General features: G+C 35.9%; 1 protein-coding gene across 3 annotated transcripts in view; it reads left to right on the forward strand.

The window, feature by feature from the left end:
- The window catches only part of kdm4ab (lysine (K)-specific demethylase 4A, genome duplicate b), a 31444-nt gene extending 16666 nt beyond the window's left edge, over nucleotides 1–14778 (forward strand). For all 3 annotated transcript variants that reach the window (XM_030160271.1, XM_030160272.1, XM_030160273.1), the window contains 6 exons: nucleotides 1588–1696; nucleotides 4313–4504; nucleotides 8829–8999; nucleotides 9138–9257; nucleotides 9669–9761; nucleotides 13136–14778. In XM_030160271.1, the coding sequence (XP_030016131.1) occupies nucleotides 1588–1696; nucleotides 4313–4504; nucleotides 8829–8999; nucleotides 9138–9257; nucleotides 9669–9761; nucleotides 13136–13273 (823 nt within the window). In that variant the 3' untranslated portion in view covers nucleotides 13274–14778. The remainder of the gene's footprint in view (nucleotides 1–1587; nucleotides 1697–4312; nucleotides 4505–8828; nucleotides 9000–9137; nucleotides 9258–9668; nucleotides 9762–13135) is intronic.
- The last annotated feature ends 996 nt before the right edge of the window (nucleotides 14779–15774 follow it).

The raw sequence follows: 15774 nt of genomic DNA on the forward strand, positions 1-15774 counted from the left end.
TAGGAGAGAAGAGTTTACATGTTTTTGGAAATTGTGGCTATAGAAGACACTGAGGAGATCAGTTAAGTTGAACCAATGGGCTGTTAGTTCTAGAGGGAAGTGCTGTTTGACCTCATTAGACAGACATTCTTGTGAAATTAGTTAAAAAAAAAAAAAAAAAAAGGAAGTACTATACACACTAGTGTGTAACATCATCCTGTGTTTTTATTTACAACACATTTGGTGATACAAGTATTAACTAAAAAATAGTCAAATGACCTTTTTATTACAGTTTATAAAACAGCCCAGGTATTGTGTGTCTATTACACTGGTCTACTAGTAAAATGTCTTCCAGAATAAAAGTAGTGAAGCCTTCCAGAATTTGAGTCACTAATAAAGAAAATGTAATTGAAAAATGCAAGTTGACTGTAGTTTCTAAGATGCAGTCTTACGTCAAAATATGAAATTCTGAGAATTAATAAGAGAATGGGTTTTACTCAAAAGGAATGTTTGTCTCAGAGCTACTAAATCTACAGGGTGTCCCATAAGTCTCCATACATAGGAGACATAATACATTCCATACATATATGGTTCTAACATGTATTTCTTTATATTTCTTCTTTAGCAGACATGCATTGAAATGTGTTTCCGACAAAATGGCAGTCATATAGAGCATATTATATAAATAAAAATGGTTTATGTCAAGAAACATTTATTTTTCCTATGTATGGAGACTTATGGGACACCCTGTACTTCAAAACACCATCTGCACTTCACAGTACATTCGCTTTTCTGGGTCTTTCTAGTGCAACATTTATAGATCTATAGTGTAAATGTAATCCTGACATACACGTGTAATGATACTTTCTTATACACATTGAGAACATCAGCAAACCAGCACTTTTGTCATTTGTTTTTCAATTAATCCTATTAAACTATTTAGGATTTACGCATTTAATCTTTGAGGCAGATAATTTGTAAAAATTGTAAACCAGTGTCGTTCACCTTGACCACAGCAAACTAGAATCTTTGTTAGTCTTTTTTCTGCTGAAATCCATCTGGTGGTTTAAGCTTCTACAACTAAATGTACTTTCTAAATGCAAGCATACACACGCATACTGCTATGTCTGTGTGGTTGTTGGCATGCCATCGCTGTCTGTGGTTTTCCTTTTTTACTGAGGGTGGCTTGTAGTAATACAACGTCAGATAGAATAACGGGAAATGCCTACATAATACTTTCTCTTCTGGGTGTTCGGAGGAATGCACCTCAACACTCATCACCAAATTAGTCTTTTTCTTTACTTTTGTAGATGCCAGGAATGTGTGAATACACTGACACATAATAAAGAACTCAAAATTCCATATTTTTTTTCCATTCTGGAGTTTTATATCACTTATGAAATTGGTTTTGGCTCACCACAAAAACAGAAAATTACATATTCTTACACAAAGTTTTTTGTGACTTAAACTTCAATTGTCTTTTTGACATGATATCTAAACGTTAAGCTGCTGTAACTATACAAAGGTTTCTGACATTTCTAGAAGCATTGCACCCTGTAACATTGTACTGTTTGTCCTGACTCTACTTGATGTTTGCCTTTCACGTAGGTGGGTTCATGTGCTCTGTGCCATCACTGTACTGGAAGCTCGCTTTGTCAACATCACCGAGCGAAGCCCCATTGACCTCTCTGCAATCCCACTGCCCCGGTTCAGACTGGTAAGACTGACAATAATTGGTCTGCTACTGTAGTGATTCATATCAGGAAAGATATACATTTTTATATCTATTTTTTATTATTATTATTATTATTTTTTTTTTTAATTGACATAGTGAGGGCAAAATGTGCCTGAACATACTTTTTTAAATGATGCTTTATGCTGCTACAGTGATGCACCAGCCTACAGATAACATTCTCCAGATGTAACAGAAAATGCTTGTTTGGCACAGACCACTGCAGTAGTAACATAATTTTGTTTTATTTTTTTCAGTGGAACTGAATTGCAAAAAAATCCTGAGTCATACAAAATATGCAGCATCTGTCAAACTAGTATTACAGCATGATTTATTTTGTATGTGGTTCAGCCCTATGAAGTCATGTATTCTCAGTAATCTGTTAGCACACGTTAAGAAAATATCCAAAAATATTCCTGTTCACAAATGAAGCCTTGCACACCCTGATTAAATTTCTTGAGATGTCTCACAGCTCTGTACCCTTTAGGTATAATTATTATTCATTCATATTTCATTTCTTCAGTCAGCCATCTTCAACATTGCGATAGTGATATTTTTGTTCATCGTATTGAAATTAGTTCATAATGTTATAATTAAGTGTGTTTCTCCTTTCAACCAGAAATGTGACCTTTTACTTTTGGCCCTGCATGCATGAATAACACTGAAGTGCATGGGTTGGAATCTGAAATACCAAAGAAAAACTCAATATTCTTACAGTTGCACTGAAATACAGAGAGGAAGAACTTCCTGTGTGGAAACAGTGCTTTTATTTCTACTTGGTCATTGATGTTTTTTTTTATTTTATTTTATTTTTTTATTCTATGGCTTCTCATCCAGTAGCCGTTTAACACCATCATGATAAAGGTGTGGAGGGATAAACACATTTGATCATTTTAATTGACAATTACATACCAAAACTAACACACTACCTATAAATAGAAATTCCACATATAATTAATTACTCTGTAATTAAATAATCTATTATTTTTGGATGAAAGATATTTCATGTCGGTGAAGAGCCTAAAAAAGTGTCATTATTCATGTAGCCTAGAAAGGCTGGTGAATATGTTTAGATATTTATGCATTCATCTGTTTATTCACTCAAGTATTCATTCATATTCTAACATTTCCCTGGTATTGATCTTGCGCTTGAATGATTGCTTAGTTTCATAAAATTATTATTATATCATCTTGGTAGAGATGAAAGAAGGATTTTTTTTGGTTTAAAACAAACTGCATGAACCCACTGCACACATTTCCACTCCAGCCTTAAAAACTGAGACACATATTCTGAATGAACTCTATATACGAGGGCTGTTCAATAAGTTCATGGCCTCACCCAGAAATACTGGTTGTTACATTCTTTCGTGATGGGATAGTGATGCTTGAACATCGATGGACCAAGTGCATTGCTGTAAATGGAGATTATGTTGAAAAATAAAATATAAATTATCAGTCTGTATTGCTCTGTTCTGGGTGAGGCCATGAACTTATTGAACGACCCTCGTATGTCCAGAAAGTGTTCCCAACAGAACAGACCAACATTAACAGATCCTATGACTTGGATGCAGAAATTATCATCTGAAATAAGGCTGTTTACATGATATATCCAATTCTGATTATTGTCTGTATTAAAATAAGGTTCTTTTCACATCCTCAAGCAGACAAAAGCAAAAAAGTCAGGTTTTTCTCAGCTTGGACCACTGCCTATCAATATGCTCCAGCGTTTTTTTGACTTACTGTCTGTATTATTCATAGTCATCACTGAAAAGTGAGTGAGCATGAACACAAGGTGTCTGTTGATGCTTTTATATCTCACTTGCCCTTATGTGTTCACTGCCGTTCTGTTTATGTTTGGTTTTAGGAGTCAGTTCTATTTTTCCACTGCTCAGCCCATACAACATATACACAGATTGTATTTTTGCTAAACAGAGCTGTACTCTAATGGCCCTTGCTTGTGGTTGTCAGGCTCCACTGTTTCCCCATGGTGGAGTCTGTGTGGCGCCTGTTGGCCGTCTTACTGAGTTTCACTTCTCATTCTCACTGTGGTTCTCACTGAATAATAGATGGCTTTTCAACTGCCTAACAACAGTGTGACATGTGGTTAAAAAAAGAAATCAGCCAAATGTTTGACATTAAATTGTGAATTTTAACTTTGTATTGTCATCTTATCAAACATGTTATGTTGAAATGTGAAAGGTGAAGCCTGCCTTCCGTCTTGTGCTTGTGTGTGACTCACATACAGAACAGTCTGTTGGAGATAATTGGAGACAATATTTGACCTTGTCTCTTTTGTAAAAGCTTGATCTCAGAGGAGTTCTATTTGTCAATCTATTTCTAGACATGATGTCAGACTTTATGAAATAATCCAAAGGAAGCCATGTGGTTCCTTTTGTCTATCTGTTTTTCACTTCATGCCTGTGTCTGCCTTTTCTTAATTCCCTTTGGTAAATATTTTGTCTTTATCTTTTCATCATCCCCACTTGCTTATTTCCTTTCTCCTCCTTTCCTTCCCCCACACTTCCTTTCCTTTACCCTGCCACTCAAACCTTTTCCTCTCGACCTTTTCCCCTCGTGCTTATGTCTTTGCTACTATGGCAGAAGTGTGCGTACTGCAGGAAACGGATGAAGAGGGAGGTGAAGGGCTGCTGTGTGCAGTGCTCCCACGGCCGATGTTCCACGGCGTTCCACCCCACCTGCGCTCAGGCAGCCGGTATCCTCATGCACCCGGACGACTGGCCCTTCATAGTCTTCATCACCTGCCACAGACACAGAGCGCCCGTCATACCTGAGGTATGGCAGCGGAAACACCCGATACCTTCTCACTTTGACCTATTCACTGCACTATTTTTGACTTGATCGGTGCAGCCTCTTTGAACCTTTGGCCCACATGCAGGGTTCAGACAACTGTGTCAAATGGCAGTCTGCTCAGGGGTATATGAAGAGTATGGTCACGATATGTGCTTAGACTCCAGCTTCCATAGGAATATTTATAGTTGTTGATAAATAATACATATATAAGCGTTTACATCTGCTGACATTTCCAGTTAATAGTGTTATATAAACTGATGTATTGCTCATTGATGCCTCGTATTAACAGTGTTTTTCAAACTCATCTTGTGAAGTTGTAAAGTTTCATTGAGTGGAAAAGTTTAGGGCCCTGTTTCAGAAAATGGGTTTAGTGAAAACTGAGTTGTTAACCCTGGAACTGTAAACTCTGGGTTCTCTCTTCCAGAAAGTGGGATTACTTAGTTACCATGGTAACTCTACTGTGGGAAGCTAACCTGCCCTGGCAGGTTTTCTTCAACAAACCATGAGTGTCTTGGTGGGTCTCCTCCCCTCCCGCTGCCTGACACGGCAGTTGATTTCCACACTCACACAGATAATATCGCAATCCATCCAGACGCCTTCATCAGACTTAAGCAGAGGGAGATCACATTGAGTTTTACAGCCTGTTAGATTTATACTGGCTCATTTCCTGACTTACTGCCAATGTGATGCACTGCAGTCAACACTTTGAGCAGCAATCTCTGCCCTCGCTTTCACACATTACACTTCATACCGTACATTCACTCTCAGCTCACGATCAATCTGTGCATTTACATTCTTTTTACAAGTGGATGCACACTAAGACGGATGTCAGTCAGGGGAGTTCACATTGAACATAGCATACAAATAAATAAAGCGCAAAGTTTCTGTTAAAACAAAATAATGAAAATGGCTTTAGATTTAGATTTGGATACTTTAGATTCATCATGTTTCCCTGGCCATGAAAGACAGGTACATATAGGTTAATTCTCCTGTCTGTGCCCCTGGCCATGGTGTTGACAAAGATCTGGAGTTGGTCCTTGAGTGATTTCAGTGGCAGCTCAATACTACTTATGTGTGACATGTGTTAATGCTAATGCTAATACTAGGTGCTGTGTGTGTGTATTAGGATGGGTAAAATGCAGAGATCATTTTTCCCTATGCAGATAGTTAAGTCAGTTAACCTTTAACCTTTTGTAATGTACAGTCACACTGCAGGTACTTAGAGTGTTAGTCAAGATGATGTGAATATTGAAAGGAAGTAATGTATTTAAGTTTTGTATAGAAAATATACTCTGTCTTTTTGTTGTCTTGCTTAGGTTCCTGTCAGGATAGATTATATTTGAGTAAATATAGTGTTCACATATTTCTAATCCCTGAAAGAGAGAATATGCATGAAGTAAATTATTAATCTTAAAATACATTATTTTTCTTCTCAGATTATTTTTCATTGCCAGCTTATTGTTTTTTTCCAAGACAAATGCACAAAAACTCAATATATTTTATCACAGAATCTACCTTTTGATTACCTGTTGCCATGGTGAATCTTGGTCTTCTCGCTCCATTGACTTGTCCATTTTAATTCACCAGGCACATGCTTAAGTCAAGAATTCAAGGCTTAAGGTCTTTATTATCCCCCCCAAGACATTTGTTGCACTGCTGGGAGTGAAACATTCAACATCCACAGACAAACAAAACAAACTAGAAACAAAAAAAAGATCAGTAGAACTATTATACAGTAAGTGAATGAACTAACACAGATCAGACTGGGAACTTTTAAAGAGGTCAGATTTTCCTAAACCCACTTTTATTGGTTTTTGGTACATTTATTTGTGTGTTTGGACCCTAATAGTTCAAAAAGTTTGAATTTGAACCCTCCAGGTGCTGCAAAGCTATCTTTACGTTCATTTTGGCAAAAATCGAGTGGATTTCTACAACCAGCTTCAGTTCCTTCTTAATTTGTTATGTTTTATAGCTAGTTACATCATGACATTTGCACATATAAGGTCAAAACTTCCGACGAACATTCCTCCGAATGTTTGTCAGCAACAGTAGTTGTCGTCCATACTGAAAACGTGTCCAAGCTTCGAGCCGATTACATAAAATGTTCAGTTGTCGGTTGAACGGGACAGAGCAGCACAGTCAACAGCCTGGAGGAGGTGGGGTGTGAAGTGGCTCATTTGCATTTAAAGGGCCAGCATTCAGAACGACCTTTCTCGTATCTTTACTCAGAAATAGAATTGAAGACGGACCTGTGGAGTTGAATTAATGAAGAATTCAGACCCAAGCAGAGCATTTACAGTTTATGTAGACCACAGGGAAATGTTTTAAACTGCATAATTCCACTTAAAAAAAAGCAAAATATCACTCCTTTAATAGTTCATCTGAACCCAGAGTCGAGCTTTAGAATCAGAGTTTGTCAAATCTGTGTTCTGGAACAGGGCCCAGGTGGTTTCTGCCAGTAAACAAGTACCATCCTGCTGTACTGAACAGGGCATGGCTTAAGGACTGAGGCGTCAGATCAGCTTTAGTTAACGCCAAAGAGCTACTGAGTCATAGAAGTCTTTTAATATTCTTAAGAGCTGCATACACACACTTTAAGGCTTACGTTAATATCTGCTCACACAGAGCCCAGGGAGTGGTCTTTATTAAATTTTAGTGTGTGTGTCAATAGATTAGTGCAGATTGAAACACCAGGTTTAATTACACACTCTTATAAACCCCCCTGAAGCCTTGTAATATTGATTGTACAGATGTTTTATGTTTTTAATCTATTGTATTTTGTTCTTTTATTTTGTTTTTTATTTGTTCGTCTGTACAGCACTTTGGTCCACTGTGGTTGTTTTAAGATGCTTTACAAAAAAAGTAGAGCGAGAGCTTAATTGTTAATCTTCCCCTGTAAGTCGCTTTGGAAAAAAGCATCTGCCAAATGCATAAATGTAATATTTGTAGTTATGTCAAGATCCATTCAACACATTAACATACAGTTACTTTCAAATTGTGGCTTGTTATGATTATAATCATGCCTCACTTTGAATACAAAACTCTTGTTTCCACATCATAAGTGTGTAAGTGTTCTTGTTGACTGTAGACAGACAGTGTGTTTAGTTGTGAAGCAGACTCTAAACCACCACAGGATTTACTTTGTTCATTTTCACACTGTTTAATTCACTAATTGGTAGAAATAGATGGCTGTTTGCTCCTGTTAGAAGATACACAAAGACGTAACTGATGTAGAGAGCATGGAGTCACATGGTTCAGTACTTGAAGTATAAAGAAGCCCAGGGGAATGTCATTCACAAGTCTGGGCTTGTTCGTAGGTCATCAGCTGCGCTCATGCACTGTGAAGTAAACAGTATTTCAGTGCACATTTTTGTCTAAATAATGTCACCTCTGGGGAAGCTGGCGTTGTTGTCTTAAAGGACTTCTATCAATTACACTGGGTTACAAAAAAATGTTTTTTGCAAGTTGTCTAGGTTTTTTCAACTGAATTAGGACCATTTTGCACCGCTACATCCAAAAATGACATCTGTTTTTCTCAATCAGGTCAGGTTTTTTTTTGCTAATTTGATTTTGAAAAATTTGATCTCACAAAATTGATTACATTTTTGTGACTTTATCAGTTGATTTTTTATATAGTTCTCACCCAAAATAGGTTTTAAGAGAAAAAAAAAATCGTTTTCTAACAGGATGTATTTATTAAACTTCAGAGAAGTCTTCTTGCCTTTGGTTCACTGACGCAGATACTCGGTGCATGACTTGCATACCATGTGTGGCACCCAAACTTTATCTTGGTCACCAAGTTTAATACCAAAATAAGATTGGTAAGCACACTTTCTGAAACTTGTGACTTGATTCCTGTTAGGTACAATGGTGTATTCACCGCAGATGTAGCAGAATACGTCAGGCTTATTTTTGCAAGATCTTCTAGTCGAAGCCATTTCATTCACCTGTAATATTAAAAAAACCATTAATCATAAATTGGCAAAAGTAAAATCTTCAGAACTCATTTATTGCAAGAAATATGAAAGAATTTTGTATCATATGATGTGAAAATGCCCATAAATGTAAGCAAAAATGTTAAAAAGCCAATATGTAGCATAGTTCAGAAAGTTGACCTGATTGAGCAAAATTAATGTGATTTTTGGATTCAGCACACCAAAATGATCCTAAATCAGCTCAAAAAACTTAAACAATAAATTTGTTGTTGACCAGTGTTATTAGACCACATTTGTTGTATGGTTTTTGTGGCAGGAAACGTTGTAGAGTGAGAAGCTTTTTTAAAAATAACACACTTTCTGTTCCCCAGCGCAACAAGGCCTCTCTGCAGGAGTTGACAGTGAGCCAGAAGGTGATCTGTAAATACAGAAATGGCCGTTATTACCACAGCGAGGTGGTTGAACTGACAACCGCCACCTTCTACGAGGTGGTGTTCGACGACGGATCTTACAGCGACAACCTTTTCCCAGAAGACATTGAGGTGAATAGATATTTTACTCGTTCACTGTTAAATGAAAGAGTAGCTCACACATAATGGTATCAGTTTCAGGTTTAGGTTGGAATTTTTTATATGGATTTTATTGTTTTTTTTTTTGTTGATTCTGCTGTTGATTTTCAGAACCGGGACTGTGTCCGGCTCGGTCCACCTGCTGAAGGTGACATCGTCCAAGTGCGGTGGACGGATGGATTGATATACGGGGCCAAATTTGTAGCATCACATTCAGTCCCCATGTATCTGGTAAACACCATTTATGTTTTGTGTCACTTTAACGGATATAAAAGTATTTTTCCGATATTTGAGTTGCATTTGTTTAATTTTTCTAAAATCAAATCAGCTTTTTTGTAGGATCCACATTATTTTCATTTCTAACTGACAATAAATACACTTAAATATTACTGAATTGTACTTTAATATATTTCACAGCTCAGTTTAACCAAATTTTGTGTGTAAGATTTAATGTAGATTTCCTCCTTATGACAGTTATGGATCTACTTAATTACTCATAATTATTATCAGCATCAGTCCTGACCAAAAAAAAAATATATGGGTGGACTAGTAATCCACACAAATACATGGAGTTTTTTTGTGTGTGTGTGTGTGTGTGTGTGTGTTGATGTCTGTGGTTTAATGTCATGTGTTTATGCTCAGGTGGAATTTGAGGATGGATCCCAAATCTCCGTGAAGCGAGATGATATCTACACTCTAGATGAGGATCTGCCCAAACGAGTCAAGTCACGAATGGTAACTCAGATCCACTGGTTTGATTAAGGTCACAGAAGCATAATAAACAGGATTTATAGGAGTTGTCATTCTTTTGTTTTTTTTTTTTTTGTTTGTTTTTTTTTTTGCAAGCCTGCAGGCTGCATTTTCGGTAGACTTTGGTTTTCTTTTTGGGCGCGTTATCAAAACACTGTTCTTGAATCAACCACATAAATTAATTTCTACAAGCTCAGTTTGTGACATGAAGCTCCTGAGTTTGGTTGAACTACAGATAAATATGAAACGAGTTGACATTGTTCCTACATGTCTATTTATATTGACTTCACAGCCAAATAAAAAGTGGATGGAATTTAATATTGGAGATGCATTATATAGCATAATTATTAAAAATAGAACTTGCTGATGAAAAAAAATCTATTTTGGTTGTGTGTTACATAATACATTGTACTGGTAGAATGTACATCCCGATTTTGCAATAATGACTGAGGCAATACTTCATTTATACAGTCGTGGAAAAAAATGATCAGACCACCCTTGTTTTCTTCAATTTCTTATTCATGTTAATGCCTGGTACAATTAAAGGTACATTTGTTTGGACAAATATAATGATAACAAAAATAGCTCATAAGAGTTTAATTTCAGAGCTCATATCTATCCATTTTCCATGTTTTCTTGATAATAACCAAAATCACTTCAGTTCTTACATCAATATCTATGGCGTTGTACTGACAAAAACGGTGCTTTTATGCATTCCATGTTTTCTTTTCTGTCTGTTTTAGTCACATGATACACACAGGAGTTAGTACTTGATTGCATAACCATTGTTTCTGATGACTTTTGGTGGTCTAATAAGTTTTTCAGCGACTATATTTGAACTTGCATTCAAACTGTGTTTTGCTATAAAGAGGAATACATACGACTACTTTAGAAGGTTTCACATGATGAGAAAACTATTACTTTTTTTAGCTTGTAACCTTGTTCGTATGGAACTGTATGCTATGTATTTCTTGTACCATAAAATGTGGATGTAAAACTAATTTTAGGTCACGGGCCACATACCTCGCGTCACCGTCTCCAACAGGAACATCAGACCACTAAAATAAAAGCATAATAACCTATAAATAATGATAACTCCAAATTTTACTTTTTTTTTTTTAGTACAAAAAAGTTTAATTACAGTATGAAAAGATTTACATTTACAAATGATCCTTTTCACAAAAAAATCTGAATAACCTGAACATCCATAAAAAAACAGAATGTTCTTAAGAAAAAAAAGTGCCGATTTAAGTAAAGTAAAGTAAATTTTATTTATAGAGCACTTTTCACAGACAGAGTCACAAAGTGCTTTATCAATTCAAATCAGAATCAAATTTAACAATGTTATGCCTCATTTTATCATTTACACATGCATTACAACGTACAGGTCACAGTGGATCTACAAATACACAAAACATTTAGTAACAGGCATCTGGAACCGAAAAATATCGCATTAAACTTGATAAAAAAAACTTGTCCAGAGTCTGTGACCCCCTTGACTGTTCATGTTTTATGTGCAATTTTTGGACTTTGTAAATTCATCCTGTGGGCCGGATCGAACCCTTTGGAGGGCTGGTTTTGGCCCACAGGCCATATGTTTGACACCCCCGCTGTAAAGTGTTCTATACGTAGAGTGAGTTTATTTAACATAAACACATGTAGATCACAGGTGTCAAACATGCGGCCCGGGGGCCAAATCCAGCCCGCCAAAGGGTCCAACCTGGCCTGCGGGATGAATTTGTAAAATGCAGAAATTACACTGAAGATATTAACAATCAGCGGTGTCCACATACAGACACATACAGTCCAATTAGATTTCAAGTGGGTCAGACCAATAAAATATTATCATAATAACCTATAAATAATGACAACCTCACATTTTCTCTTCGTTTTTTTGCTGTAAAAAAGTAAAATTACACGAAAATGTTTACATTACCAATCTGTACTTTTACAAAAAATGTGACTAACCTGAACAAATATGAACAAACGGAAATGTCTTAAGAAAAGTAAATGCAATTTTACAAATATTCTGCCTGTTACTAAATGTTTTGTGCGATTGTAATGCACGTGTGAAAGATAAACTGAGGCAGAATATTGTTAAAACTGCATTTGTTTTTCTTAAGATAATTCAAGTTGTTCATGTTATTCAGATTTTTAAGGAAACTTTGTAGATGTAAACCTGACCATGATATAATTTGACTTTTTTCACTGTTATTATTTTACTGGTCCGGCCAGATTAAATTGGGCTGAATGTGGCCCCCCAGACGAAAATGAGTTTGACACCCCTGATGTCAAGTGTTCTATATGTAGAGTCAGTTTATGAACATAAATACATGTAGATCACAGGTGTCAAACATGCAGCCCAGGGGCCAAATCCAGCCCGCCAAAGGGTCCAATCCGGCCCGTGGGATGAATTTGTGAAATGCAAAACCTACACTGAAGATATTAATCAATGGTGTCAAATCATCTTAATTCCAGTTCAACATACAGACACATATAGTCCAATTAGATTTCAAGTGGGTCAGACCAGTCAAATATTATCATAATAACCTATAAATAATGACAACCTCACATTTTCTCTTTGTTTTTTTGCTGTAAAAAAAGTAAAATTACAAGAAAATGTTTACATTACTAAACTATACTTTTACAACAAATGTGACTAACCTGAACAAATATGAACAAACAGAAATGTCTTAAGAAAATTAAATGCAATTATACCAATATTCTGCCTGTTACTAAATGTTTTGTGCGATTGTAGCGCACATGTGTAAGTGATAAACTGATAAACCGAGGCAGAATATTGTTAAAATTGCATTTCGTCGGCTTCCTGATAAAACCTGCTATGTGACTTTTGGCAAATTTTACAGGAGAAACAAAAAACTGTTTATGTAACAGGAAACTGTGAAATATGACAAAAAAAAAAAAATCTGTTCCTTTAATGTTGGTACTTATGATGGAATGTAAACAACTTTCACAGGAGACTGAAATTTGAAGCTATAATAGGGGAGATAGCAGGTTTTTATTCCCAACCAAAAATGTCACTTATCAGGAAGCTGACGATTTGTTTTTCTTAAGACAATTCAAGTTGTTCATGTTATTACATTTTTCAGGAAACTTTGTAGATGTAAACCTGATCATTATATAATTTTACTTTTGTCACTGTCATTATTTTACTGGTCCGGCCCACTTCAGATTAAATTGGGCTGAATGTGGCCCCCAGAAGAAAATGAGTTTGACACCCCTGATGTAGATTGAAAACAAAACACACTTTATTCATTTTAGGTGAATCACGCCGTAGCCTAAACGACAAAGCACTAATTTCCTTTTTTCTCTTTTCTTTTTTCTTTCTCGGTTCACAGTCGGTGGCGTCCGACATGCGGTTCGAGCACTTCACACAGACCAACGTCAAACAGAACTCCAAAAGACAGCGGGTCATCAACTCTCGGTACAGGGAGGACTACATCGAGCCGGTCATTTACAGAGCCATCATGGAGTGACGTCCGTTTTCAGTTCTTCTTCCTTTTTCCTGCTTTTCACCGGTCCTCCTCCACCTCATAAACACCCAGAGAGCTTTTACGCCACATCGCTGTCTGGCTTCACGGCTTCTGATTTACTGCTGATAGGAAATCCCCCCTCCCTCCCACACACACACACACACACACACACACACACACCCTCCATTTCCATTAACCGTCAGGCTACATATTTATAAACTACGGCTGGGACTTAAAATGACTCGTGTGCATTGAATAATATGCTTAGATCCCTGTTTCTCATCCCATTCTGTAACATATTTTCCCTTTTATTTCATTTATTTTCCTTTTCTCAGGATGAAGCCATTGAATAAATATTAAATATAGAAAAGGTTTCACATCTTTTTCTTTTTCCCCCTCTTGTTTTTTTCCACTACATTTAGCAGCTGTCAAGTTCACAGTGGACAGCAGTTTTTATTCTATTAGCGATTATTCTGATTTTCAGAGCATTTATCACAGTAACATTCATTTTTACAGCATTGGAGACGATCGTGAAGTTAAAGATGTTTTCTCTTTTTCGCTCATGACGTTGAACAGTGACAAGATTGTACACCGAACCCGTCAGCTGTTGATTTTGTAATAACCTGACCCATTAAGTTGATTTATCAAGTACGGCGTTAAGTAGTTGAAACAATCACTCAGCGTCACTGTCACATCCGTACATATGAAAACAACGGGCCTGCAGTTGAACACATCGCATTAAATAATTCTTCTCATAGTGCACCTGAAGGAGTGTCAGCATGCATCTACTGTGAAAAGAAGAGAAAACTACATGAGTTTTAAAGGCCCAAGCCTTAGATTACTTTCTAAATCTTAAGGTTAATAATAATTATTGTAATTAATGTAAACACTTAATTTATGAGAGTGTGTTAGGTTTGAAAAGAAAGCTATTTTTGTCATGCTTTTCACAATCTGTAGAAAACTCAGATGTATTTATATTTATTATGATCAGTTTTTGGACATCCTGCTTAGGTTTTTCAGGCTTGCTTTTTTTCGACTCTTTTGGGATCGGGTCGTTTGATTGAATGCCATTGTGGATCAAGCTCCTCTTGAAGCAAAAAAAAAAAAAAAAAAAAAAAAAAAAAGAAGAAGTACTCGTTAACTCCTGCTGTATCTTGTTTTTTTTGTTTTGTTTTTTACACACATGGCCTCCGTTGAGTTGAGGTAAAAATATATTTTGTGTGTTTCTGAAAAAAGTTAGTTCTTGATTCTAGTTTCGTCCCAGTGAAGACAGTAATAGTATCATTTTCAGACGTGGAGCAGCTGTTCTTCAGTCTGTTCTACCTGCTTTATAATAGTCTTGTGTGGAAAACTAGGAATACTTGTAGAGTTGTCAGGAGGCTTTTAACTGTGCCCATTTCTCGGCTACTGTTTAACTGAATTTATTTGGGTCTACATCCAAAGCAACATCAAATCTGTAAACAGTTTGTAAACATTATCTGTTTGAGTAAAGTTTGGGGTAAAAAAATAATCATTGTAGGCTTAACTTTTGTGTCTCTGTTTATTCCTTGCATGATTTTTTATTTATTTATTTTTTTTAATAAAGCACTGCAACACATTATATTGAATCAAATGAAAACACCAACGTAACGGCTGTAGTTGTACCGTACACAGTTTAAATATGATATTCACATACACTGGAAAAATGACGTGAAATTCAATGTTCACTATGTCGAATAACAGATCATTCTTACAGCTTTTATTCATTTTATCACATTCTCAGTAGAAGTTTCGGTTTTCTCTGGTTTCATAATTTTATTACATTCCTCTGTAAACCCTGCAGTATCCTGTCCAGCAAGACCCTTTCTAAGCACCAAGTGTGCCATTTTGGCACACTTGTGGAATAATATCAAAAAAATTTTCATATAGTTTGTTTTTAACTCTTTTACACTTTTTTTCTATTTCATCAACTTGAGCTGTAAATAAAAATACCAAATACTCAATAACTGTCACATTTTTTAACCCTTTAAATGCCGTGGTTGTAATGTAAACAAACCATTTTTTTGGATAGAAAAAACACAAATTTTTTTTTTTTTCCCATATACTACATAAAAAGTGGATCACATATTATTTGATTTTTGCAGCCTGGCGTATGTCAATGATTAACTCCAACACTGGTTAATTTGCATTATTATTTTTGGCGCTAGGTCAAATGTTCAAAAATACTAGCATCTGTCACCAAGTGTGCGTAAAATGCACACCTATAAATCAAACTATTAAATATTATATATTGATTTATTTTTCTGCTCAAATTTGATTTTATTTTTGTAAATCATGGTCAGCCCTAATCATACGTATCAAATAATCATTCATTTTAGATTTTTTTTTTTAACCCTTTAAACGATCTCTTTTCATCATGATGTCACTACATTTTTTTATGCAAAAAACACAAAATATGTTTTTTGGGGTTTTTTTTCAAAATACTACATAAAAATTGGATTACATATTATTTGATTTTTGCAGCC

This window comes from Sphaeramia orbicularis, chromosome 17 (assembly GCF_902148855.1).
Source record: "Sphaeramia orbicularis chromosome 17, fSphaOr1.1, whole genome shotgun sequence".
Taxonomy (NCBI): Eukaryota; Metazoa; Chordata; class Actinopteri; order Kurtiformes; family Apogonidae; genus Sphaeramia; species Sphaeramia orbicularis.